Below are 26,700 nucleotides of genomic sequence, written 5' to 3'. Positions count from 1 at the left end.
TTGTGGAATGGAAAGTGCTCCTCACTTCGTGTGAAACTGAGCCATATAGACCAGGAAGATCCCACGTTTGTGCTCATGTTATCCGGTCTCAGCCACTACAGGGCAAAAAACACATAGCCAGGATTCTCCTTTCTGTTTGCCATCCAATGACTCTTATTGGAAAGTATGTATGTATAAATATCAGCTGAGGAGATTAGGCTGGGCTTTGATGCACTACACAATGCAATAATCTTCCTATGCTATTTCGGCTTATAATGAAGAAAGGCTATTTGGATGGCCACGTGGTGGTGTGGGTCTTCGGGCAGAGGAAAAAAATGGAGAACAAAGAATGTGCAATAAAAAAAATACACAAAACAAGGAACAAGACATTGTTTATCACCAACATTTGGTCTTTTATTATTATTATTTATACCTGCGGAGTCGCTTTTTTTTCCAATGCTATACAAAAACCTAATACAAGTTTGTACATGTTCAGATTACCACATAACAACCAATTACTGTATGTCCCACAAACCATTGTCAAGTCCTAATGATACATGCATGTAAGTTTATCTACATACCAATACATTATAATTTACTGTTTTCTGCTTCATTCCAATGCTTAGGATGACAGTGCGTCAACCCTCTTGTCTTGCCAAGTGTGTAAGGGCAGAGGTAAATGCAAAATCCCAAGTGACAATAAGAGTTTGGTTACATTTAACCAGCCCTCCCCAAATTCCCCCAACTACAAGGCCCGTTCCAAGTCACAATGAAATGTATTGCTTAGAATAATGGAAACTGGTACAGATTCCATGGAGGAGATTGCATCAACCCTGGCCGTGTTCAAGCTGTGACGTCTTTTTCCCCAAACTTTCAAATGCACAAATAAATACCTAGTTCACAGTCACCATTTTGGTTTATAAATTAATACAGTCACATTTGTGCTACACCAGCCTAGCTAGAACATTGCATTTTTCTTTTAATTGGCTACAAGAATACAGAATATTTAAATGAGGTGTTCATACATTTAATTCCCACCAACAAATTGGTGAATTAATGCTTCTTTACGTTTTTCTTTTAAAACCAGGATAGGGGCACAACGGATAGCACACAGTACAAAGTCAGTTAAATATATATATGTATATATATAAAAAACCTACAGTAATACGAGCAGGAAGATCACAAACAGAAGTGGGACGTTACAACGTGTGCCTAATCACAACGGTACAGGACATGACAGGGGTCCAGATGGCACACCTTGGCACACTACAATGGCCTTGTAGGATCTTAGTTGCACAGGTTAATGGAGGCACAGCCCATGACATCTGGATGAAAGAACGGAGTTAGCTTGGAGAAGAGAGTGTTCTGACATTTTTTTGTACAGTAGCGAGCATAAACAGGTTTCAATTCTACGACAAAGACAGGGAATGCAGCAACAATAGGAAGACACAGGGAAAAAAAATAAGTTGGGGGGAGGCAGTGCTGGCCTTTCCATAGACTAAGTAAGAGCACAGGTGGAAGAGGAGGGGGGAATTCTCCCAGCTGATAGGCCAAGGACACAGAAATAGACTTGGGAACAAAAAGGCACTTGTGTTACTGACACTGGTGAGGAAGAGATTGGGTTGTGTAATATTGTAACATCACAGTATTGCAATGGTAGGACCTTGGGTACCTCATATACTGATTACGTTGCAGTTGTGGTTACATTGCCAGATAAGCATTGAACCAATTCTTTCAAAACTTTTAGAAACACACCCCACACACTCTGCATTTTGCACTGTGTTTAGCAATTGCCACATATTTAAAATTCATTTCAAACTGGGCTCCACTAAGGATCACTAAGCTAACCCTCGCAGTTTGAGGATATCGAGTTGTTCGGTGACACCAACCAATATCTTTAAGTACTGAATTTATAAAGAGTATACAGGTTTATGCAGCAAATGTTGATTAACCCCCACCCAGCCTCCACCCACCCACACACACCAAAATCTAAATGTCATTTTTAAAAATTTTTGGTGGGGAAACTCTGCCTATATCCTTGGAAAATTAAAAATTGTACCATCGGACTAAATAGTTAACACTTATATAGTGTAGAACAAACAAGTAGGAAGTTTTGTGCCAACCTCAAAGTCTGCATTATAAGAATTACCTTCGCTCCCAGGCCTAGTTCAATGCCCATGCCTGGACTGCACTGGAAACAGAACCAACATGGCTTCCGTCTAAGGTAAGCCAAGATGTGGTATGCAAAATGCAATAATAGAGATAACTTGAATGACGGATCTTTTGCAACATATCTACAGTCTACACTAGCTAGTACTGTACCACAAGTGTACCTCTAAATTATCTGGCTCAGTTGTGTAGGACAAATTACAAAAAAGGCGTTAATTTGGCCTTACCATGTATAGATTTCCGCCCCCCCCACCCCCCCCCCCCACTAAAACAGTAGGGTAAAAATGACTGAATTTAATGTCACACTTTCCCCAGAACAGTTCTACTTGTGCCAACAATTTAAACCTTTCCCATTCGACACTGGGCATCATATGATGCAGAGCAAAAACCACTATTCTTGTCTCCACAATCTAGAGCTTCACCAGGGCTGACAGACGCTTGTCGCCATGGACACATGCAGTCACCATTGGACAAACTTGCTTGAATGAAAGCTACCTGTTGTCACGCTGTTAAAAATTGTGCAAAATTTCAGTAACTGAATGCTTTGAGAGTGTCGGTGAACAATGCTACATACAGTATTTTTTTTTTTTTTAAAAAGACTTCATTTTCTTCTCGTCCGATAAAAGTGTAGTACCCCCCATTGCCCTTTAATGAAGCAAAGGAGACTTTATGCAATTGCAGCTCTCCTGAAGAACAGTGCAACCATGGCAACAAGCAGCTTCATTGTGCAGCTTTTATCACCAAGAGGAAAGGCATGCTCATGTCCGGACACGCCAAGTCTTCTCCAATCTCCGTCACGATCGACCATTTTGTAAGGCAGCCATTTGTTGTTACTGTAGACATGTCAACTGCTGTTTGTTAGATCCACTTAATCATGTGACTTCTTTCCATCTTGAACTACAGACAGCATTCTTTTTTTTTGTGGGAATTAAAAGTTTTTCAGATGTACAGTCCTGACTTCAGGAGACCTTGCTTGCTTTCTCTCTCTCCCCTCATCTTTCATATACTCCATCTGCAACCTCTGGAAGCTTGCTCAGAGTACATTTGGTCGCTGAAATCAAAAGTGAAGTCCTACTTTTACCCCCCTCGCTAGGTAGGTCTATGCCACGACAAATTCAGACTTCATATCAGCTTTGACTTCAGGCTTCCACACAGAGTCCTCAAAGTCCAAGTCTAGGCTGCCGTCACTAGATATGCTGCTGTTGCTATTTGTCCGGCTGGACTTGCGGTTGGGCAGCCACTGGTATGGTGCTCTGGCATCTCGCCTGGCCTTCCTGCGCATCCTCTTCTGCTGCATCAAGAGCTGCAGACGCTCCACTTTGCAGCGGGTAGCACGGTTTTCAGTCTGTCGCAGTCGATCACCTACAATGAAAGGAAAGGAAGGTTAGAAAAATTCACATTTTCACACATTGATAAAATGGATGTCCTCTCACTGTATACAAATGAATGGGAACATCTCACCATACCAGTGAGTTCCATTATATTCAAATCGATTGAGACTGGTTTTTTTCCCCATATGGTTGGTCTAGTAAATGGAGGGTGGTTTGGTTTGGATACAACACTTAACATGTTTCAATCTTAATTGTTGTAAAGTGGATCAGCCCCGACACTGACTAATACCTATATCGGCTTGGATACCACTATTACCTACAATAAAGTTCTAGAGGACAAAGTTGCTGTACTTGATTTTTAAATCATTATCACATCAACTGTATATCCTGGACCATTACAAAAATCGGATTGGTTTTTATATTTTGGTTAGTAGTTCACAGTGCAGAACCTTTGTGAGTTCATGAATCTGCTGGCTGTTGCCTTCAATTCTTTATTTATTGGGTTGTGTTTCCAATATTGGTCTTTAATCCCAGTGGATATTTTGGGCCTAACTAGCCTGGAAATGGTTAAAAAGCTAGTCTGTAAATGAGGTTGCATTAGTCACTGCAGACCAAGTCCTTTCAAAGCTCCAGCTACACCCCACTGAATGGAATTAATAATGCTAGTACATTAGAGCAGATCAACCCTGCATTAGAAACTCATGGGAATTGTATTGATTAAACATCAGTGCTCGTGCATTCATTCATTACCATGGGAACAGAGAGGTAAAGGTTATCCCTATGGCACCTATAGATCTTTCTTTGACAGAATACATAAGCTAATGGAAATTCAAAGAACCAACCATCTTGGACCCCATTGTCTCAACTGTACTTGACCTGCTTTTAGTTTGTGTGGAGATGTGAAGACGAAGGATCCATAAACACACTAATGGCCATTTCCAATTGGTTAATTTTTGCAAGTGTGCAAATGGTGTACTATGGAAACAACGGAGGAAGTCAACTGCATATCTGGGAATGGGGGGCTTCAAATGCACCAATTTTCAATTACCTTTGAGGGCAAGGAATAGATTAAGAAGATGGCATTTTTGCACTTGGAAAAGCTTTTACAAATGCAACGGCCCTCTTCATGAAATTACTTTCATTTAGAGTTATAACTCTGGCCTCGCCCAATGGCTCAGCTGGTTTATTCAATCTGTCGCTCTACCACACAGGCCAGGAAGATCCCAAGTGTAATTCCCAATCGGTATTGAGTTAGCTGATCTCAGCTGAGACAGCTGTTGGAGTGCTACAATCAGCTGCAGTACCCGAGTAAGAAAAGGGAAGATCAACCAGTGTTTCCGCTCTTGAACAAGATCCAGTGACTCCTGCTAAAAGGCGGCATTTATGGATGTCAAGTGAGGCCAGAATTGAGCCCCGCTGTGATGCAACCTATGGTTAAATAGCCTGCCGAGACATTTGGTCAAGACTCAAACTTGTATACTAGCCAGTTGGGCGAGATACTGAAAGAGGACCATCGCTCGTGGAATCATGTCCTAACAAGGAGATAAGAGCTACTTTCCTATTGCAGGCTGGGTCTCAGGAGAGACACCGAGGTGTGCCACTTTCTCGCATTTATGTTTAAACAGTGCAGCTAGTCTTAAATGTGAACTGGAGACAAAAGTATATTGCGCACGCGCAGACTGGCTATGACTGTTTGGCCATCGAGTATGCATGATGTACTGGTGTCGTGATGTTAATTCATGGAGTCACTGTGATGAAACGCCACGCACATCTACAAGCCGAGGACTACAGGGAGCTTGCTGCTGCTGGAACAGGATGTTTACTGAGCCCAGGAAGTCCAGCGGCAATTGGAAAGATCCAGCACTACAACAGGTCTTCCTCGCCAATGTTCTTATAAAAAAAAATCTGATGAGCTTAGCTTGCAGTTGCCACTAGCTGCACAAAACCTGCCGTTGTGAGCCAGCAGCAAAAGGATATAAAAGCAGCTAAGCCCTTGCATAGGAGAGGGAAAAAAAATTGGCAAAATTCTTATGTCTCCTACCGTTCAGTATTTATATTATCTTGCAAGTCCCTTTTAGTGCTTGCACGATGCTCATTTTAAAACTGTTATTCAAATTTTAACAGATTACCCTAAATGCCATTTGGGCAGAAAAGGATTCCAAAGATTAAATTTGAGTAGCTTATGAAAACATTCATTCCCCTTTGTATTGGAGCCCATACTATAAACAAGCTTTTGTTACTCCTATTCAGGGCTATACTTTAGACTCTCACTGTGGGTAAGTCCTTGTTGAAGTTTTTAAAATAAAGAGGAAGCCATTTAATGTTGCAAGCTTTGTCTTATTGTTGTTACTGTGGCAACTGTGTCATCATCTATTATTTTCCTTTCTTGTCCGTGTTTACACAAGGCCCAGTTTACCTCACCAAATGGCTATTCTTCATGCTTGAGCCTATTGACAGTGAGTGTTAGTAGGTTAAATTGGCCATGGCTCAGAGGAAAGAAAGAAATATAAATGCAAGTTCTAGCACCTTCTCACATCCTCAAAGTACTTGGCAACCAGTGGATTTTCTTTGAAGCGCGGTCACTATTGTTGTGGGGGCAAATGCGGCAACCAATTTGTGCACAGCAAGATCCAAACAACAGCAAATGAGTGATCAGATTATATGATTTTTTTTGGTGGTGTTGGTTAATGGAGGAATGTTGGCCAATTCACCAGATGAGCTCCCTGCTGTTCACGAGATTTTTTCATCCACATGACCAGGCAGATGGGATTTTGGTTTAACGTCCAAAATACAGTTTGTGCTCAAGCAAGAAATAACCCAGGGTTTTCTGTGTGGACTGGCAGTTACGCTGTAACTGTGGGTAATAGTTATCTTGTGTTGTTATCTGAGCCATATATAGACCAGGGTCAACCTCTGGTCTGTACTGTATTGGCTAATCTCAGCCATGATAATGAGGATTTTTCTGAGCCATTGGGACAGTTGCCTCAGAGACAGCTTTAAAAAAAAAACAAAATGTGTTCTTCAGACAAACATCTAAATAGCGGCGCTTCGGACACTGAATCACTACTATACCTTCCATCGTAGGCTACGAGGACCCTTTTTATTCTTAATTATACATTTATGGCAGTTTCCTTACAGTTGCAAACCACTACAGCTGCTGCAGATCCCATCAGAGCAGAAAGCATCAATTAAACCCCAGTGTTTACATTCAGCTGTTGCTAAAAAAGCGATTTCCTGTTTGGCTGCCGCAGGTTTAAAAATACCTGGCAGCGTCTGATAATGCGCAATCGAGCCAACACCTGACAACAAAATAAAGTCCTCCTACCCATCAGGAATCCAAGGAGGGCTGATTTGGATCATTTTCAGCATTCGCATGTGTAAAAGAAATGGGTCTGAGCTCTGTGAAATTAAGGGCACTTTGCCTAATGTGCATGGCCATGAATATATGAATGGTGGTGGGAGGGGAAAGGGAAGGAAGTTGTTACCTGCGTTTATGTATTTATTACACTTTTGTCCTCTGCCAAGTACATTTGTGCTCAAGCAAGAAATAACCCAGGGTTTTCTGTGTGGACTGGCAGTTACGCTGTAACTGGTTGAAGCTAACTGGTTTCAACAATGGACACAGTGCTATTCTTTGGAACAGAAACATGAAGTGGAAACCACAAGGTATAGCACAGCTAAACCTTACAAAGTGGCTGTGCTCTCCTACGTCTTCCTGTCCCAACTGCCCTCCACCGCCTCCTCCTCCCCCACTTCCCTTCCCCCTTCCCCCCCCACCCCACCCTGTCTGTGCAAACCATCTTCCTTCAACACAAATGCTACTGCCTGCTGTGTGGGCGGATAGTATGCAAATACTGAGAAGCTATTCCCTGCAGGCTCCCCACATCTGCCAAAACAAAAGTGAAGAAAACGCTTCATTGTTCCTCTTAGTTTATGGTTCCCATCTAGACGATACCTCAGTGCGCACACAGAAAGATTCTACGCTGGTGTGAGAAATGCAAATCAGGGCCTAAATTGGTTGCATTTCAAAATACAAGTAACTACTTTTCTGCTGTGCGCATTTTAGGCAAATTATCACGGTAAGAAATTTAACAATTTCTTTGTAAAGGAGCCACTTTCTCTTCCTTATTCTATTATTGCAGCTTTGCAAATGTGCGCAAAGATAAAGAAGTATTTGCACTTTCCAAAAACAACTATCAGCTCTCAACAGTGCAGTACCCATAGTTTTTGAGGCATTCAACTGCTTAATAACCATGCCATTTGTTAAAGACATGTTGGTGAAGCCTTCCCCCAAACTTTGTGAAATTTCCATAAAGAAACTGACTAACATGTTAAGAAACTGACTAGCATTGGCATAATAGAGCTGCATGGCTGAAGGATGCATATTTGTTTCAGTATCTTAAATATGTGAGCAGAGCCTCAGTTCTCACATCAACCTGGGTCTGACTCCATAGCATGGGCACACTGTTCCTCAACATTACATAGTATGAATTACTGCCATCTGTTATGTTCAAGATACAAACATAGCCTCAAGGTCTCCTATCACAGGCAGTTGCTGCAAATGACCTTTCACGAGGTACAAGCTGGGCTCTTTGTTTTTTCCTGGGGTTGAAAGGCCCCACTGTTCTTGTAGCTGCAAGTTCTGTTACCAAGTGCAGTAACAAAGGTCAGAAAGGATCTCCGGTTATTGAAGCTGATTCATTTATGTGCTGTAAGGGTGTGGACTCTGGCACCATTGTAATCCATTTCAATAACCTTCCTCATATAGCTCGCATCTCCCCAACCGTCCAAAAACAGAGCAAACACCAAAGGGCTTTTGTCCTGCTGAAGAACGTAGGTTGAAAAAAAAAACAAGGTTCATTGTACAGGACACTAACATGATTGAAAAGCATAAAAGAGAAGTTAAATCAGGAAGTAGTGATTAGGTCACACGTTAGCTTGTTTCTTTCTTTTAAAAAGCCCAAAGATTGGGGAAATCAAGACTAAGGAAGGTAAAATGTTTCAGAGTTTTGAGATCAAAGAATGAGCTAAAGAGTAAAAGACTGTGGAGTAGTCTTCAATTCAACATAGTTAGAATGTAGGGTGCAGGAAGTACATGTTGGAATTCAGTTGATCACAGCAGTTTTGCTAAAATATAGCAAGACAAGACAGGCTGCAAAGAGAGAGGGGGAGTTCGAGGCTGGAGAGTAGATCCCCAGATCAGATGATAAGCTTTTACTTGTATCCAGTCCAAGAGTGTAAGAGAGATCCTGCAAGACCCTCCCCACATACACCAGCAGTGTTCAATTCTTGGACAAACTTGAGCTTTCTAGAGTGATGAGTTGCTGAGAGGAAAATGTGTTGGGTACAAAAGAAAAAAAACAACTTTTTGGAGGTAGCTTTAGCAATGATGGAAATATGAGATTTCCATTTGAGATCAGAGGAGATGGAGAAGCCAAGAACATTGGTAGATGCAGAAGGACTAAAAGGTGGAGCAATCAAAATTAAGAAATGGCATCATGCAAGGGCCACCAGCTGTACCATATGCAAACGATTCGCGCAAAATACAAAGCTTAAGACTTAGCATTAATAGAAAGTGGGGAGGAGGCGAAAGCATGACCTTATTTTAGATTTAGGGCACAGTGGAGAATATCCAGTGAATACTCTTTGATACCAAGAAACAATTAGGCTCAGAATTCTTTCTATAAATATAGGGAAAAAAACTGCGTGGTTGTGACTATGCTGCTACTTCGACTGTAAAAGCGTCATTGTAAAATCATTCAAGAGGGTTTAAATTATTCATGGCTGTATGTGTTGCAGTCAATGGCCTTTCCTGCAATTTCCTCATTCCGTTCCAAGCTGCTGACCTCTTCTACTACAATGTCAGCTATTTCCACATTTGTCTGAATAGAGTGCCTTGTTTGGGTCTTTAAATAGTAAAAACATATTACAAAAGACTCCATGCTTTCTACAAGGAAGAAAAAAAAAATCCAACAAATTCTCTTTCATAAATTTTTCTGTATTTACTACCCGTGGTATCACACTGAATGATATACTTTCAGCATGAAGTCACCGAGACACATTAAGAGACCCTCCTCTCACTTCATGTGACAGATGTTCCAAGAAAGCTGATAATTATAGCCGTGCATCCTAGGAGCCTTCAGAAGTTGCTGAAGCTTGAAAAAAAAAAAGCAGCCCAGGTACAGGACAAGCGTGATATATGGCCAGACTTGTGCTGCTGCTGCATTCCCGTGGTACCCATCCTTGCTAATTCCTCCGGCTCCCAGGCGACGCTTGTTCTATCTGGTTTGACTTTATCAACAGCTGCTGTATCACGAGAAAAGCACATGCTACCACTACCGGGCTAGCATTCTCTGCCTAAAGCAGCCTCTAGTAAGAATACACTGGGAAAAAAAAACTGTCAAGCACAGAACATTTAAATGAACATCCAGCTCTAAAGTGTATAAAACAGTGTTCAAGCCAGTATGACATTTAATGAGACTGTCAGCATTCTGTTCCAACATGTTCCCTCTCTCATCAACAATTTTTTCCCCCTCCTCCAATTTTCTCCTGTTATCTCTCCTCACTGAAGCTGCTGATTCATGCTGGGGGATTGTTTCTCCAATACCTTCATCAGCTACTTACGTGCTCATCAAGCTCAAGTCTTTAGAGTAGATACTGGCAGCTATTTGACCAGGAGGGCAAGGTGCTTTTCTCAATAGACATAGACTTCCAGCAGGAGCAGTGGGACACCAGTCAGAAACAGATACCCTGGCCAACTGGTCTACTTCATAGGCCAGGGATGCTAAGAGCATCAAACTAAGCACAGAACACAGACTGAAACGCAAATCTCACCCTATATGGCGCAATAGCCTATGGGGAGCTCCTCACAGCCACTCCTAAAGTATGTTTGTTTGCCACACAATGCATCATGTTGCGCAAACTATATTTACATTTCCGGGGAAAAGTTGTTAACAAGATTTTGACTACAATTATATTTATTTTCTTTATAAAAGGATTCTTTTACACTCCTCCCAATGGCTTAGTACATTTATCCGGTGAGTAGCTGAACCGTACAGACCAGGAGGTCTCAAGTTCTCAGTCTAAACTGAGTAAGCGGACCTCGGCTGAGGCAGTGGCAAGAATGCTATACTCGGCCTTGGCACCTCTCGCTTACAGAGGAGGGGAAAAGACACCCAGGGTTCCCACATGTGGTTGCACACCAAATACCAATGTGTTTGTACATCGGCCGAGGACAGAATGGAGCTGTGATACCTCCCACAGTCTAATAGCCTAACGCTCACAGTTAAGGCTCACACATTGGATAATGGCCACGTGTGCAAAGTACTAGTGCCTGTCAAGCCGTAACTCAACAAGAAGTCAATGCTTTGAGGAGGGAGAGAGGGGGGCAACTTGGAAAGAAATAAAATCTTTCAGCATTAAAACAGAAATATTCACTTAGAAAAATGAAGTGAAATCCGCTGAGCTCAGTAAATGCTGTGAGCAAATTGGCTGCCGTGATTCCTACATTACAACAGTGATTACACTTCAAAAGTACTTAATTGTCTGTAAAACGATTAGGATATCCTGAGGTCGTGAAAGGCACAATATAAATGCAAATCTTTCTTTCAAATTAAAATTTAATGTGATTTTCATAAGTTTATTCCAACCAGAAAAATTGAGTTAATGGGGGTGTATAGAAAGATTTAATGCATAGGATCCTGATCGGAGATGAATTGCACACCACCTTCAGATTCCTTGCGATTTGCTGATAACTCACCACTTGACTTGCACATCCTGATCTGGCTCTGACACTGAACGAGGGAATGCAGTGGTTGCTGCATTGTGTCTTCAGAGGTAGTTTTGTTTGAGCAGCCTGGGGAAGGTGGCGAAGGAGACGGCGTGTTGGGGGCGCACTGCGTCTGACAACGCAGCTGCGTGAGAGACTGTGGCATCCCCTGGTAGTGACGGGTCGCGCTCAGCAGATCGTTCAGGATCTGCAGGATTGTGGTGATGTCGCGTCGGGGCCTTCCAGTGCTGTCCTGGCAGTTTGGATGCAAAGTGCCTGTTTTAGGAAGGAAGAAAAGAAAAATTAAGGACCAATACTACTAACAGGGATAGTTAAAAGCCGCAATTGTGCCACAACCCAGCAGGTGGTGAAACCAGAGCACTTCCTCCTGTTGCTGCCATGTGACCAATTCAATCATTTTAACTGCCACAAGCACAAGACATGGAGGATCTGGAGAGTTTGCTCCTAATACTCCATGTGTGAAAAAGAAACAACAAAGGCCCTTTTATGACAGGAGAAAAAAAGCTGCAAAAGCGCCTGATGTAGGAAGAAGAAATTGAAACAAAAATTAAAGAGCTAATTCCAACAGGAATAGTTAAAGCCACAACTTTTCCTTATACCAAACTTCTAGTTATGTTTCAAATTTGGTACGGTTACCAATTTAATATATCTTCGCAGCTAAAAGAATGTGAACAAAACTTATGTACTTTGAATTACCTGAGAAGGTTCCTGAGAAAACCCCAGGGGCATGGTTGACAAAGCTCTCGATGATCGCACCTGGTTTTCGAGACTTGCTCGAAGCAGTTGGACTACTGCTTTTTGTACTGCAGTCCCCCTATAAAAGTAATTGTTCAATGTCACTACTGACAGTAAAAAAATTAAATTCAAAACCTACAAATACATATTCAGAACTCATTGTTTTTGGCTTTCAATTTCTTCATCTTCTGCTCCTCCTCCACTGTGTTACAAACCATTGACTACAGTTATATGAAGTCTGCTGAACTATCTGCCACATTTACAAAACAATACTCTGAAAATGAATGATAAACTGAAAGCAGTTATTCATGGATCAGTCTTAGTAACAAGGAGCAAAGCAGCATGAACCAATTTTCTGTTTACAAGCACCAACATCTGTTTGTTCTTCAGCCCCTGCATCCTTCTAAGCCAACAGATAGAACTCCTTTTGTGGGTTCCACTGTCCGTTACTGATATGCTGTCCCTAATGGAATGCAAAACAGGAAGCTGGAAGAACACAAGACTTACAGATAAGCTGAGCGATGGTATGTGTCCCTTCTTCCTCCAGAGGGGAACATTTCCTGCCCAGGCTACAATATGGCCAATTGTATTGCCCTACCTAATCTGGCGCCTTCTCCTCTCAACAGTTTCGAACTGTCTCAAGTATACGATGGTTAATTGGGCCGATTAGCAGGGCAGGCCAGCACTAATGCAAAACTATACATCACCAGTTAAGGCAACTCAGTTCTCTCATGGACCCATCTGAGCTGGTCATTACAGCTAATCAGGGACAGCTCAGCTCTATAATAAATTATCTTAATTTCAACTCAGTTAATGATTTTGGCAGGCGCAGCATAAAGGCAGCTGACTATTCCCAAAAGATATCACAGCCAAGAACCTGGCTATCTGCAAGAGGTATTAATAAAACATTTTGTCATTCCTTTCACATTTGAAACAAAAGGAAACCTAGTAGAGTGGTTGCTTATATTTTTTTTAAATCAGGCCCTTAAAGTGCATAAAGTGTACTATTGATCATAACAGTAGAGCTGAACAGGTCCTACATATTAATACCAACCAATTATTTGCTGCAGAATCTCACCAACAAATGAAAGAAACATTGCTGTACAATTCAGGGGGGACATAATATTTTTAAGGCACGAGTAACAATGTTGCTGGTTTTCCTCCAGGAACTGTGATTTTATCTGTTGAAGTGACATGTTTTTTTTTTGAGAACAATTAGGCAATTCCCCCAAACACTGTCCTCCAACTTCCACATCCCCAATCTCTCCTGAAAGTACTGATTCATGCTGAGATGCAGTTCCATGGATGTCAATCACCCACTTGATAACTCAGCCATTTGCCCACTTGTCAGGTGTGGGTGTCAGCAGCCTACTAACCACAGGGGGCATCACAGTTGAGCCTGATCCTGTCATCACCAATATCCACACATGACCTTCCTGCAGGATTTACTGGGCAGCAATGAGGACTGGGAACTAGTATCCCCTTCTCTGGCCTAGGGCCGCTAAAGCTAATTTTAGCACCCATAATGGCATCCCAGCTGAGATAAACTATTATTCAAATTTTGGTTGAATCACTATAATTGTTAACCAAGTATCATTTAGTTTGACATGTCCTATGAGCAGCGTAGAGCCTCCATGGTCCAGGTGAGTTTATCATACCTCAGTGCAAGACGAAGAAGCGATATTGTGGCTGGCTGTTGACGTACTGGCCCCGTGTGATCGGAACGATCCAGCAGTGACTGAAGGTGGGCGAGCTGTGCTAAAGCAGGTGGTGGCTGCCGCAGGGGCGGGGCTTGCCATGGCTTGCTGGCAGGCCGATATGTGGTTACAGTTTGAGGCTCCTACAGTTTGCCTGTGAAGTCCTTGAGTGTTAGTAAAGCTGGGCGCTGCCGCCCCTCCGCTGCTCTCCCGACTGGCTATCACATGCCTGTGCTGTAGCTGGCTGCCAGCCTGCTGGGCTGCCAACTGGAGCTGAACAAACATCATATGATCTCCAACCCGCAGGGCAAGTGTCAAAGGTGACCGTCCTGACAGAAAGTCATTGACCTGAAATGAAACAGAATGAAGCATGTTCAAAACTTTGATGTTACTTAAGACACATTAACCCTTTCAGATATGAGAATAAATGTGTTGAGCTTAACACAGAACTCAGCTGAAGACTTTGATTCAATTACATGACTTTCATCAGAAGACCCAAATTTGAATGAGCTTATATGCCCCATGTGAAATTATGTTTAACTGAATTATTTAGCAGAGTTGGGTTTTTTTTAAATGAAACTCTTCTCTGTGCAGATGCCATATGAAAATAAAAATTTGCACAAATTCACAATAGAAAAGAAAGCGGGTACATTAAAGTATAGTGTCGATGGTACAGCAGTATAAAACATCAGAACAACATTAATATAAGTGCCAGATTAACAGAGGAATCCTACTGAAAAGATTCTGAAGGCTACCTTAAAATAGCAAATTTTGACTTAGCTGGTGAAGCAATCAACAGCATTCAATGTTCATTGTAGAAAATTAATATTTTGCATCGGTTTTACGTAACAAAGATGACAAGTTAAACTGTAAATATTTATGTGCTCTCTTTCCACTTTCAATTTCTACCAGAGTTCATTGAAAACTCTAGACTCGACACACATCTATTTAATATCCAAGGTGCTCTTCCAATACTTAGTTCCCAGCACTATTTTAATCATTTAATCTACATGGTGGAAACGCATTTCAAATGGAGATGGCCTCACTCACTGATAGCAGAATTAGCTGCATTTTGTCACTGCTTGCTACCATTGAACAAAATATACAGAAATATCAACTTGGAGGATTTTTTTTAAAAATTAGAATTCTTGATTGTTTTTCCACATAACAAAACACTCCCTTTGAAACACGTGACCCTCCCTCCCGGGTATTCTCTGCTCCTGTCCTGAAGGTGGCGACTTGATTCTGGGTTGTAGGTTCATGGGCACCAGAACCTCACCATTTTTAAATGTCTCGACAGGCCGCTCAACCATAGGGTGAGGGGGTCACGACTGAACTAGATCCTGTCCTCGACTGATGTCCACAATGGAAGCTTCCCGTAGGGGTCACTGGGATTGTGATCAGGAACAAGAATCATGTGGATTTTTGCTGTCCCTAGCACAGGAGTGCTGAGGTCAACTTTGACACATCTATTGCCACCCTGGCCAAGATCAACTAACTCAGAGCCTAAAACAGATTATTATTGGAAAAAATATTTTTTCCAATTAGATACGATAGTTCATTGTATCAAGTGTAGTTCATTGTATCAAGTGTTATTTTTAAGATCAAAGCCTCCTTCTCTACCAACATTAACTGGTAACAGAGAGTGCTGGGGATCATTTATCTTCATTTAATTTTCCGCTTGAGGGAAGCAGGTACACTGTTTTTCGTCCTACAAAGGCTTTGTGTTCTTCAGCTCTGTCCAATATTTATGACAGTAATGAATTCTGTATACTTTAACGTCAAAATCACCTGCGCGCTGCTGCCTAGCCTTTGCAGCCGATACTCCAGGGAGTTAATAGGCGTATATTGCTGATTTATACATCTGCGACTCTTGTCTATTTAAATTACCCAATGCTTGGCTGCAGTGAGCTTGCAGCAGCTCAACGCTGCATCACTGAGATTCAGATGCTGAGCGCGTTATGCTTTTATATCCAGTCGTGGCTCCATTTATTTACACCAGCTGTGTATATTTACTTTTCTCACTTGCACGTTTGGAATCCGTCATGTGCAGTCGAGAACTGAGGGCAAAAAGCGAATGTTGGGGAATGCAAATTGGAAAAGGCAGACTGGACTGTGCCTGCTTCAATACAGTCTGCACACAGAGGCGTTGAGAAGAACCAACAACCAGACTCAGGAGATAATGACGAATGACTTTCTGTGCACACAAAGTTCTTGTGGTTCTTCATTGTGACCGCATACACCTCCAAGAGCCCTCAACCCTCAGACCCCTTCAAAAGCACAAGCTACAAGTCTTCTATAAATTGCACTGTGTACAGTCCGTTCAACAGCTGCACTTCTGTATGACCGTAGTTTAAGCTTCGATAATAACTACCAAGCTGGCAGGGAATCTAAAGAATTCCGCTGTCTGATGGCAATTCATCTCCATCTCCCGAGCCCAGGCACCTGATTGTTAGGGAAACCAGATGGCTAAAAGATAGGAAATATAATCCGCTTCTGCCAGAGCAACCTTTCAACGTCTGTCACAGTCATTCGAGAAGACGAGGCCCATCACAGGTGCACACTGCCAACCTCCACAGAGGTGAGACAAGGTTTCAAAGCAACCTTGTGGCACATTCCTTACATCTTTTGTGGCCGGAGACTGATGTGAATTGAAGACCTGTTTTCAAAATTTGGAAATAAAACAATAATCTCTTGAAGATGTTGGTCTGCATCCAAAAGCTATTCTGAAAATACTGATTTTCTCAGAGGAGACGAAGTTGTAGAAATGGATACTGGAGATTGAATCTTTCTTCAGAAAGATGTCTTCTAAACAGTCTAAAAAAGCAAGCCTAATTGCTCTGAGCTTGGCATTCTAATATTTCAGTCTATATTACTTTTGGTTTTGGGTCCATCTTTTCCCACTTATTTTGAATAAAACAACAATATTTTATGCACTATATCCCTTTGATGGAAAAATGAATGATGTGGTAAAACAATTAAATTAGGCCTAGATATTAATACGAGACTCACATTACTCTACCATTTGGCAACCCACTTGTACCTACAATCCTACTGTGATTGCCTATATTACCTTTCCACAGAAACGTGCTACAACAAGCAATGGGGGAAGAGAAAATATAGTCTTATGTATCTCCAAGCAGACTGCGTGTCACAAACACACACACTGCCTAACCATATACGGCGATGGATTCAACCTCCTCCTCAATGAACCTGAACAGCCCTGAAGCAGCTCAGCCATTCACTGATTCTGCTTCACTTCTGGCTGCTGTGGCCTCTGCTTCAAAAGCAGTCGGAGGTGACACCCACCAGTCATTCAGATCTTGATATATGCAATGTTGCAGACAATCCTTTTTAAAAAGACAGGCCCTATGTGCACACACTCAAGGCTGAGCTAGACTTAGCTCTCTTCACTAAAATTATATACCGTTAATTATTAGAATCTATTTCCATTTGGGAACATACACAACAAAGCTGCATATAATGCAAAAAATAAAGTTTAATTTTGTACGATGGGAACAGGGCTGTTTATTTACACACACCTGCTAGGTTCTGTGAAATGAACAATTGCTTAAACTGTTAATAGTGAAAATGAGGATACAAGTTGGAATGCCACACAATCCAATGAAAATTCTATTCTCACACATTTCACCTAACTGCACAGGTTTTTTTTTTACAATTATGCTTCGGGATTATACAGTTTCAGTGAAAGCAACAAATTAAGAGTCTTTCTCAAACTGTGCTAATTTAACATAGTTCAGGCTGCGGTAGACATCCTACACACAAATTTTCACTCCCAGGTCTTTATCCCACCAAAATACACTAGTAATTCAAATTATGTGTACATGTACACAGTAAACTTCGACCTAACTATAGTGAGAATTCGATAAAATGCTGCTTTAATAAAGATTGAAGCAAACTTCAGTCTAGTCCATCCTCCCCTTTTGCTTTCTTTCATGCAGTACATGTTCAATCACAGCAATACATTGTTTTCTAGCAATGCAAAGGAGAAATAATTTATCAAAATGCAATTATAGACTGGGTCTAATGACAAAAGCAATTGATAATTGTTTTTAAACTGCCCCTCTTAAATACTGGTGTGTATGTGGTTATTTTTAACTATTACCATGTGATTAATAAATCATAAAAATATATATGTACAAAGGCTAACTAATATTCCAGTTTTATCAATGTCAAAACATTAATGTCTTTTGGTGGGTTCCCTTCAAAAATGGAAAAAGCAAAAAATTTAAATCTACAAGCGACATTTTTCTGATACATAACCATAGTGTTAAATTCACGAGATCAGAGCAAACCTCCCATTTGCTGCTTTTACTAAAACTGCAAACCCCCAAAGGGTAAAATCTGACATTTCTGAATTGCATAAAAGCACTTCATAATATGGGAAGATCCCAGTTCAGCCCCTGGCCTGTGCTGTGATCCAATCTCAGCCTGGACAATTGGCTTCAGCATTCCAAGCTAGAACGATTATTATGCAGTGACTGAATGTGTATAGAAGGGAAAACTGGATCTGGCTTGGTGGTAATGCTTCCGATATTGAAATCAGTCAGTGACATTCAAGAGTCTTGGCTCACCCATGAAGAATGGCCAATGCCATCAGTGGAACCATAACCTAGTGTGATTCAATGCTTTCAAGAAATGGTAACTAAGAAAGCAACAGCAACAACATGCATTCATATAGCGCCTTTAACATAGTAAAACGTCCCAAGGAGCATTATCAAACAAAATTTGACACCAAGCCACATAAGGAGATATTAGGACAGGCGACCAAAAGGTTGGTCAAAGAGGCAGGTTTTAAGGAGTGTCTTAAAAGGAGAAGAGGTGGAGAGGTTTAGGGAATTCCAGAACTTAGGGGGTAGGCAGCTGAAGGCATGGCCGCCAATGGTGGAGCAATGAAAATCAGGGATGCACAAAAGGCCAGAATTGGAGAAGCGCAGAGATCTCGGATTGTGCGGTTGGAGGAGGTTACAGAGATGGGGTGGACGAGGCCATGGAGGGATTTGAAAACAAGGATGAGAATTTTTAAAATCAGCAGGAAAACTAGAAAGATGAAAAAAAAATGAATCTAAAATCCCATCTGATGTCTGCACTGGCTTTAAATTTCAAAAAGCAACATGAAACCGACAGCTATGGTTTAAAAGGTTAAGAATGACAACCCAAGTAAGAGAATTGAATGCCCCTTGTATTTGGGTTTAGTGGAATGGGGAACGCCATTTTGAAGTGTCAGCCCATGAGACAATGAATGGGTAGTTAAACCCCTGCAGATAAGTCCAGTGAAAGTGAGAAATTAGATGAGGTGGGGGTGGGGTTCATCATTACAGGCATAGTTAGGGGCCTGGGGACAGAACACAAAGAGTGCTTGCTTTTACTCCAACCAACAGATAAGTTGATGAGTGTCTCTCCCCACCACCCCCCCATAACAAAACTCAAACCCTCCCCCTTCAGGATCATAAAACAATGACGTACTCAGTGATGTGTCAAAGGGGATGGATGAGGAAACTAGGAGTACCTTTAATTAAAAAAAGTATAGAAAATGTGCATTGCTTTAATGCACAAAAATGAGTCAGGTTATGATAAATTGTAACACCAAATTTAGATTAGGTGTTTGATATAAACAAAAGAAAATTATAAGGTAATGTTAATGGAAGTACTTGTGCCTGGCCTGAGCGTCATCAGGAAGTGTTAAAGTTTCATTGCATTGAAACTGTTTAAACTGATTCACCACCTACTGACGCCCTTGCGCAATGACACCATCACTCTGGAATATCAGAAATAGAAATCACGTTAGTCAAACTGAACAAATATTACACTGTTCTCTATCTGCCAGATCCAAAACTGAAAAAAACTTTTGGGGAAGCAAGGAAAAACAATTCAAATGATATTTTGTTGCCGTGCTAGTACATGACATCTACTCATTATTTCAAATGCAGATACCTGGGCACCTTTTTCTTCTTAAATCCAAAGGTTATATTTTAAAGCCCATTATTTGCATGAAACACACTATATACAATCTAGAAACGGCTAAATGGGAGATTTGTCGGCATCACAACCAAAGAAAACACTACCCTTGTGTTTAGAGGTTAACTTTCCTCCTATTTTAGGAACAAAGAGTAAAACTAAAGCCTTCTCTTTCTGCGCTGCTAAAACAAGCAAGTGTAAATGTCTCCATTCAGAATATTTAATTCCACTTCCAGGTTTGTGATGAGCTGCAGAACCCAAGTGGCCTGACCTTAACTAAACATGCAGGGTACAAAGATGTGCTACAACCTCATCGCTCATCCAGTCCCTGCAAATCAAATCATAAATCTCATCCCATCTGCTCTATGGAAAGGCCTGTGGAATTTGTAGCTCTCTGCCTCCTTCTCTCCCCTTCCCCCCATCTCTCAGTAGGGGGAAAAGCCTACTTAGGATTCTAAGCATGCTGCTAAACTTAAGTACCCTGGAACGTATTGATTAAGTAATGTACCAGAGCTATACAAATCCCAGACCAGTATAATGCAAGCTGATAAGGAACGCAGCCTAACCTCCCCCCTGCATCACTGAAAGCCATCTTGGCTTTTTCAACCTACCAGCTGCCAAAGACTAACTGAAGTCTCTTTGAAATTTAAGATACAGACTTTGACCCTCCTGTGTCTTTCCTTTTTTTAAAAAAAAAGGCAAGCAGTAACTAACACACACACACACAAAATGCGCCATATGTAACTGCAGTCACGTTGCAGCCATTAGCTACCAGGTTAGTTAAGCCAACAATCAGCTTTTAATTGGTAGCAGGCCCACACTAAAGCTTCTTTTCCTCATTCAAGCACATAGCCAGCAGTGAAAGCTCAACTGCTGATGGGAGCAAAATCTTTTTGACAATAGATTGCTAGCGTAGATCTTTTGCGCTGGTGTCATTCTAACTGTGTGCAAATATTTTGCTGAAGATATACTGGTATGCACAATCACGACCAATATTTCTATTCATACCAATATCAACTATGGGAGCGAATCTGTGAATGAACAGGAAGGTTTGTTGTAAAGTAGCAAAACGCAGTTGCCACAGTAGTCATAAACTGCACATTTAAAACATAGCTTTTCTGTGTTCAGTGCATTTTCTATTGTGAGACCACCACTGCAATCCAGGTTTCATCTTATTTTGACTGTAAATTGCTCCAGTAGTAATCAAATTGAAAAAAAAGCTGAAAAGCATATATTTGCAGTCACAAAGTGACAAGTCTGCTAAACTACAGCCTTCTGAAAATTCACTGCTGACAGACCCATTTATAGAGGTCCCACAGTTCACAGAAACTCATTTGCAGCCACTGTATTGCAGCATTCATCTGTATGCAACTACTCAACACACAGACCATCTCAACTCTAAATATTAGTTATTTTTCTTTAATATGCACTTAATTTACAAACACTATTTGTCTTTTTCCAGCATGCAAAACATTAGCCAACAAGAAGTTACATGCCATAAACTAGTATTTGCATTGTAACAACATGTTAAAATAAAGAACTACGTCATACTTGTATGTATTTATACAGCATAATCAAAAAATTAAAAAAGGAGCTGTTTTCCTAATCTGAAGGGAGCAGAAAGCTGCTCTCATTTCAAAATATTTTCTTGGAATTCAAATACTGAGCCCACTCATTGTTTCCAGCCGCATTAAAATAAAAACCACAACCACAGGCCAGCGCTAATTGGATCTCTAAGGTGGTCCCCTGCAATCTAATCAGTCACGACTCAACCCACTTCACTCACAAAAGAGGCGCAGTATCAAACTTTCAGGCGTCACGACTGCAGATTCTCCATCCGCCTCAGATGTAAACCCATCAGGCATGTAGACTCGCCCCCGCATGACAACAAAAGAATTTCACATGCACCTCTCTCACAACCATATATAGGTACCTTAAGAGGTCTAAAAATGTACTGCTACAAAAGCCCTTCAGCAGCACAGATACAATGCCACCATTTCAATGGCTCCTGGAAGAGCCTTAAAAGAATGAATGGGCTTTTTGGTTTGCTTGATAATTCAATTAAAATTTATAGCATCCATCATGCATTAAAATGCATGGTTTATGTGTGCAATTGAGTGCAAGGTGGAGTGAATAATATCAAAAGAACAAAAGACACTCAAAATTTAGATCCATTCTATAGAACACACTAATTAGCAATTGAACCAAATGACCTAGCCTTAACGGGAGGATCAGAAGCAAAATAAGGATCCTGCATAAAGATTAACAGTGTATGACAGTAAGTCCTCATTTCTGCTGTGCTCTTTTCAGTTTGACACAATTTAAACTAGGTCAGGGCTTCAGTATTCAGTTTAAAGTCTCCTCTGTATTCAAACATCGTACAAAGAAACATCACTGAATTCCCTCAGTTTTTGTTACTGCTTTTCCAACAATGACCATTTTAGATATATGAAAATCAGCATAGTGTGTGTGTGTATTTTTCTCTTTTAACGTTGCATCCCAGCGAGCAATTTAAAATGCACCATCTCTTTTTAAATGCCATGATTCAGTTGAGTGCTCTATTCCCTGGCCATCATTAGCTGAAGAAAGAAAAGAACTGCAGCCCACGTACCAGCACAAACTCATTTTTCATTCATACTTCTACTTGCATTGGCTGCTAAAAATAATCTTCACGGTGGACACAAAGAGGGAAGGCAAAATAAAAACTCTGTTATTCGAAAAGGCCACAGAGACTGGATATCAAATCATATCCTTGAGTCTAATTAAATGAATGTAGTGTGCAGAATAGATCCTCCTACGGGTAGGCGCATTCCTTGATTAAGCTCTATACTTGGTAACGTCTTAACCTGACCTTCTATTTAAAGGGAATCATCTCTAATACTAATCACAACATGGTCAGCCAGTGCCAGAGATGAGCGTCACACCAAATTTATTGCATATACAATAACAATTTGCATTTATATAGCTCCTTTAACGTAGTAAAATGTCCCAAGGTGCTTCACTGGAACGTTTTCAAACAAAATTTGACACCAAGCCACACAGGACAAATGATCAAAAGCTTGGTCAAAGAGGTAGGTCTTAAGCAACATCTTAAAGGAGGAGAGAGAGATAGAGAAGATTAGGGAGGGAATTCCAGAGCTTAGGGCCTAGGCAGCTGAAGGCACGGCCGCCAACGGTGGAATGATGAAAATCGAGGGTGCGGAACTGATCTTGGAGGGTTGGAGGAAGTTACAGAGATAGGGAGGGGCAGTCCCACCCAGCTAAACAATGCAGGAAAGGTGTTGGGGGAGGATGGTGTGATCAACAGTGTCAAATTCATATAGATATGAATACAATGTCCAAAGAACAGTACTATCTACTTTCATTTCTAAACAGATTGTACAATGCCTTAGTCATGAAGGTACCATACATACAGATCTTTTTTTAAATGTTTTTTTAAAATTAGGTAAGGGCATCAAGGGACATGGTGCTATGGCAGGTAAATGGAGTTAAGTTACAGATCAGCCAGGATCTAACTGATTAGTGGGGCAGACTAGAGGGGCTGGATGGCCTACTCCCATGTACACCTTGCAGTACATGAAAAATTGCCCTAGAACGAGAAACAGATTTTCATTGTGTTTTTAAAACAATTGTTGCTGCTTGAATTTTTTGGTTAAGTAATTTGAGAAATGGATTTTTTAAAAATGCAACATATTTTAAGAATTAGTTTATATCTCAATCAGAAGCATTAATCAGCAATATGGTCAATATGGCTCTGCTCTTTTGTTTATTTACCTGCCCGTCAGGATTTCCCTTCCTTTTTTTTTTAAGTAAACCACTCCCCCCATAGCCTTAAACTAACACACTTTGTGCTGTTCCTTGGTGTACTGGTCCCTGTGCAGTGGAGGCTGCACCAGGCTTGTTTGACCAGCTTTCAAAATAAACCAGCTCTCTGCAGAATAGTCTTTCCAGTCAACTGGAAAACCTGCATTCTACAGGAAGAAAAATAAATGAAAGAATAAACAACTGCTGATAGTGATGGGGGAGGGAGAGGGGTTCTGCTTAGTCAGGCAAGAGATCTGCTCACAATACAGCTTTACAGGATTGGTTTTTATCAGATTTTAAATTAGAAAGAACTCCCCAGACCAGCCATGTGCTAAATTTCAAGGACTAGTTTAATGAACTGGACCTTTGCGCTTACAAAATGAACAAGATTATGTGTAATTGGGTACTTAGCTATATTTTCATATGCTGAGCCATTTATAATAAGATCAGATATTAATGCATACTTTAAAACAATGTCCCCCAGTCAAATGCATTGAAATGTAACAGAATCTGAATGATTGATCACGTAACTTTTTCTTTAACTCAATTGCGCTGATCTCATTTGTAATTTAACTGGATGTCATTTCTTGATTGAGTAAGGACACTCAGGCTCCCATTTGATCAAGGTGCTGTACATGACACATCAAAACAACCTGAATTAAGGTTGAAAATTTTAGGGAATCCTTTCGCCACTCAACAACTGCCTGGATGTGGCTAAGCAGAAACAGTTGTCAACTGTATTTAAAGCTGATTACATTTAAAATATGTCTATTGGCAAATTCTACAACTTGCAATAATACTGGAACAATCCAGTATAATCCCCTTGTATGAGGTTATTATTTTTCCATTCAGTTTTAAAGTAGATGTACTTGCTGTCTTATTCCACATACATGTTTGACAACACAGTGTGTGTTTTGTCAACTGTGACGCAGCTACAACCTACGTCATTGTTATGCCTCTGCTGTTCTGGATTACGAATTTCCAGGACGTCTGCCCTTCCCTAAGGGAAAGAGAGGAGGAGGAGGAATTGTCAGCATGCGATAAAGGAATTCTAGCCGGAATTTAATATTCTTTTGACTCATCGATTCCCATGATACGCAAGAAGATGCCAGATTGACTAGTGGTGGTGCAGCTACTACATACGTAGGAATTTGATTACACGAGGATCAGGATCAAGATGGAATAGAGCCCAGTGAAGGTTTGTACAAAAAAAGTATATCAAAAGGTCACTTTATACTGGCGGCCTTTGAGTGGGTATTATTTATGCAATCGTTAAATCCACGTGGTGCAGTTACCGATAACAGTTTGACTGCGAGAACCGTACTTCCTCCACCCCCACTCCCACCAGCCCGACTTGGCTGATCGATCGCAAAGAATACAGGATTTCCAGTTTAAAAATACATGCTCCCCAGGAAACCAAGGAAGTATGCTTATCTACAGGGCCAGACCATTTCGAGCAAGAGTTTTAGGAGGCACTAAGCTCATTGTACTGGTTACATGAACAATGGAACACCATTTTTTTAAAATAGTAATTTTTCAACTAATACGTCCCAACTCAGAATGACAAAGCTGCTGAAATTGCGTGCAATTTGTGTAAAATACACGTCTGTACATCCAATATGAGTCATATTAATATGTAGGTTAAAGGTGACTGGCAGGATTTAGTTTTTTTTACATTATTAACACTACATATGGGTGATGGGGTTAATCAGCTAGCCCCCGGGACGCTCATTTCACGTATAAATAAAACATTACAATTGATTTCGAGGATGTTGGAAACTCACTGGTGTGTGCCTCAGTCTGATCTGGTAGTACACCAGTTACATTCAAACAAGCCTTAGCAGTTTACAAATCTACAGCTGGCTTCCAAATGTGTTACCATGGACTACTATATATATATATATATATATCTTACAAACCCTAACACAAAACAATTGTGTTAAAACCAAAAGAATGTGCAGCAGATGAAAGACACCGTTTATTTGGATCCTCCGTGTCTCATTAATCTACATGATATGAATTGGCTGCTCAGTTTGAGTTCAGCCAGCATTTATTTTTTTACAATGCACTGTTACGTTAAGATTGCTACCTAACTTAATATTGCGGACCTGGCAGCAGATTCAAACTGTATGGTGTTTGCGGGCTTCGCTTGGCCACTTGGGTTTAGATGCGGCCTTTTACCACCGTGAAACAAAGAACCGGCTTAAGCATTCAGAAATGTCTCAGACGCTTTCTGCTGCTGGCCGGCGAGTTGTCTGGGTTGCATGAAAGTATGCGCTGTACAGCGTCACGATTCCATCAGCATTTGTCCATTTAAACCATACATGACTTCAAAGGAAATGCATGAGCGTCACCCGAGCGAAGCAGGAAGCCTTAAAGGAGCAGCAGCACCTCAAAGTTAAGCGTTGCATTTAGTCCAGTGTTGCCCTGTATTATCAAGTTTAAAAGCTCCGTCACGCTTTAATCAGAATGCTCTTCAAAAGTTATCTGCAGTTAACCATTGAAGCCCGTCAGCATGAAAAAAATGTCATATACAATGGTAGCCGAGACTAGGCGAATTATTTAGCAGTTTTAGCAAGTCTAACTGTGCCTTTATAAAAGGAGATCAGGGAGAACAAAGGTTGTAATTAGGATAAAAATGTACGGAGCCCGTGAATTTAGGAGGTGAAAGGTGAATTCCACGGTTCAGAAAATCTCGTTCAAAAGAGAAGCTTTTCACTATCGGGTCATGCTACAGTAGGAGGTCTGAATGTCGTCACTAGGGGAGGAGTTTGGTCTGAACACTATTCTCTGTGTAGATTAAACACTGAGCTGTCGCCAAGGAACTCCCAAGTGTTGTATGAAACACGCACACCCTGAACAATACAAAGGCACAGAGTCTGGGGCTTCGGAGTTTTTGGAAACCGGCTTTGCAAAACATTAGGCCCGTGGAGCCGAATCCGGCAGGCTTCACACATTTAAATTAGACATTAAAACCTCGATTTATATTAGGGTTACACTACATTAATAGCGTAACTCAGAAAAAATGAACTGTTACTCTACAACAGTAATATTATCTTAATATGCACACAGAATTTTAATTAATGCATATATTTTCTTATAAATGTGAATTGGACTATTATGCACGAATCCACTCCCATATATAGTCTGGCCTCTATGGTCCAAATTAGCACTGCACCAGAAATACTACTCAGGCACCATGGCAAGTTTGCGTTTA

The 26,700-nt window shown here is 41.0% G+C and overlaps 1 protein-coding gene and 1 long non-coding RNA gene across 3 annotated transcripts in view; one reads left to right on the top strand and one right to left on the bottom strand.

Annotated features, from left to right (window-relative positions):
• Positions 1-366: 366 nt before the first annotated feature.
• The window catches only part of midn (midnolin), a 29,388-nt gene continuing 3,054 nt past the window's right edge, over positions 367-26,700 (bottom strand). Inside the window, exons 5-9 of one of the 2 annotated variants that reach the window (XM_067968346.1) lie at positions 24,427-24,483; positions 13,662-14,048; positions 11,965-12,082; positions 11,239-11,523; positions 367-3,510 (exon numbers count right to left, since the gene is read on the bottom strand). In XM_067968346.1, coding sequence (XP_067824447.1) covers positions 3,248-3,510; positions 11,239-11,523; positions 11,965-12,082; positions 13,662-14,048; positions 24,427-24,483 — 1,110 coding nt within the window. In that variant the 3' untranslated portion in view covers positions 367-3,247. The remainder of the gene's footprint in view (positions 3,511-11,238; positions 11,524-11,964; positions 12,083-13,661; positions 14,049-24,426; positions 24,484-26,700) is intronic. The other variant, XM_067968347.1, reaches the window with a different exon arrangement.
• Positions 24,446-26,700, top strand: part of LOC137299536 (uncharacterized) — a 36,020-nt gene continuing 33,765 nt past the window's right edge. Inside the window, exon 1 of the long non-coding RNA XR_010957915.1 lies at positions 24,446-24,681. This is a non-coding gene — a long non-coding RNA (uncharacterized lncRNA). The remainder of the gene's footprint in view (positions 24,682-26,700) is intronic.

The sequence above is a fragment of the Heptranchias perlo genome, chromosome 29 (genome assembly GCF_035084215.1).
Source record: "Heptranchias perlo isolate sHepPer1 chromosome 29, sHepPer1.hap1, whole genome shotgun sequence".
In the NCBI taxonomy this organism is placed as follows: domain Eukaryota; kingdom Metazoa; phylum Chordata; class Chondrichthyes; order Hexanchiformes; family Hexanchidae; genus Heptranchias; species Heptranchias perlo.
Note: the sequence above shows the minus strand (reverse complement) of the source record. Positions and strands in the feature narration are given on the sequence as shown.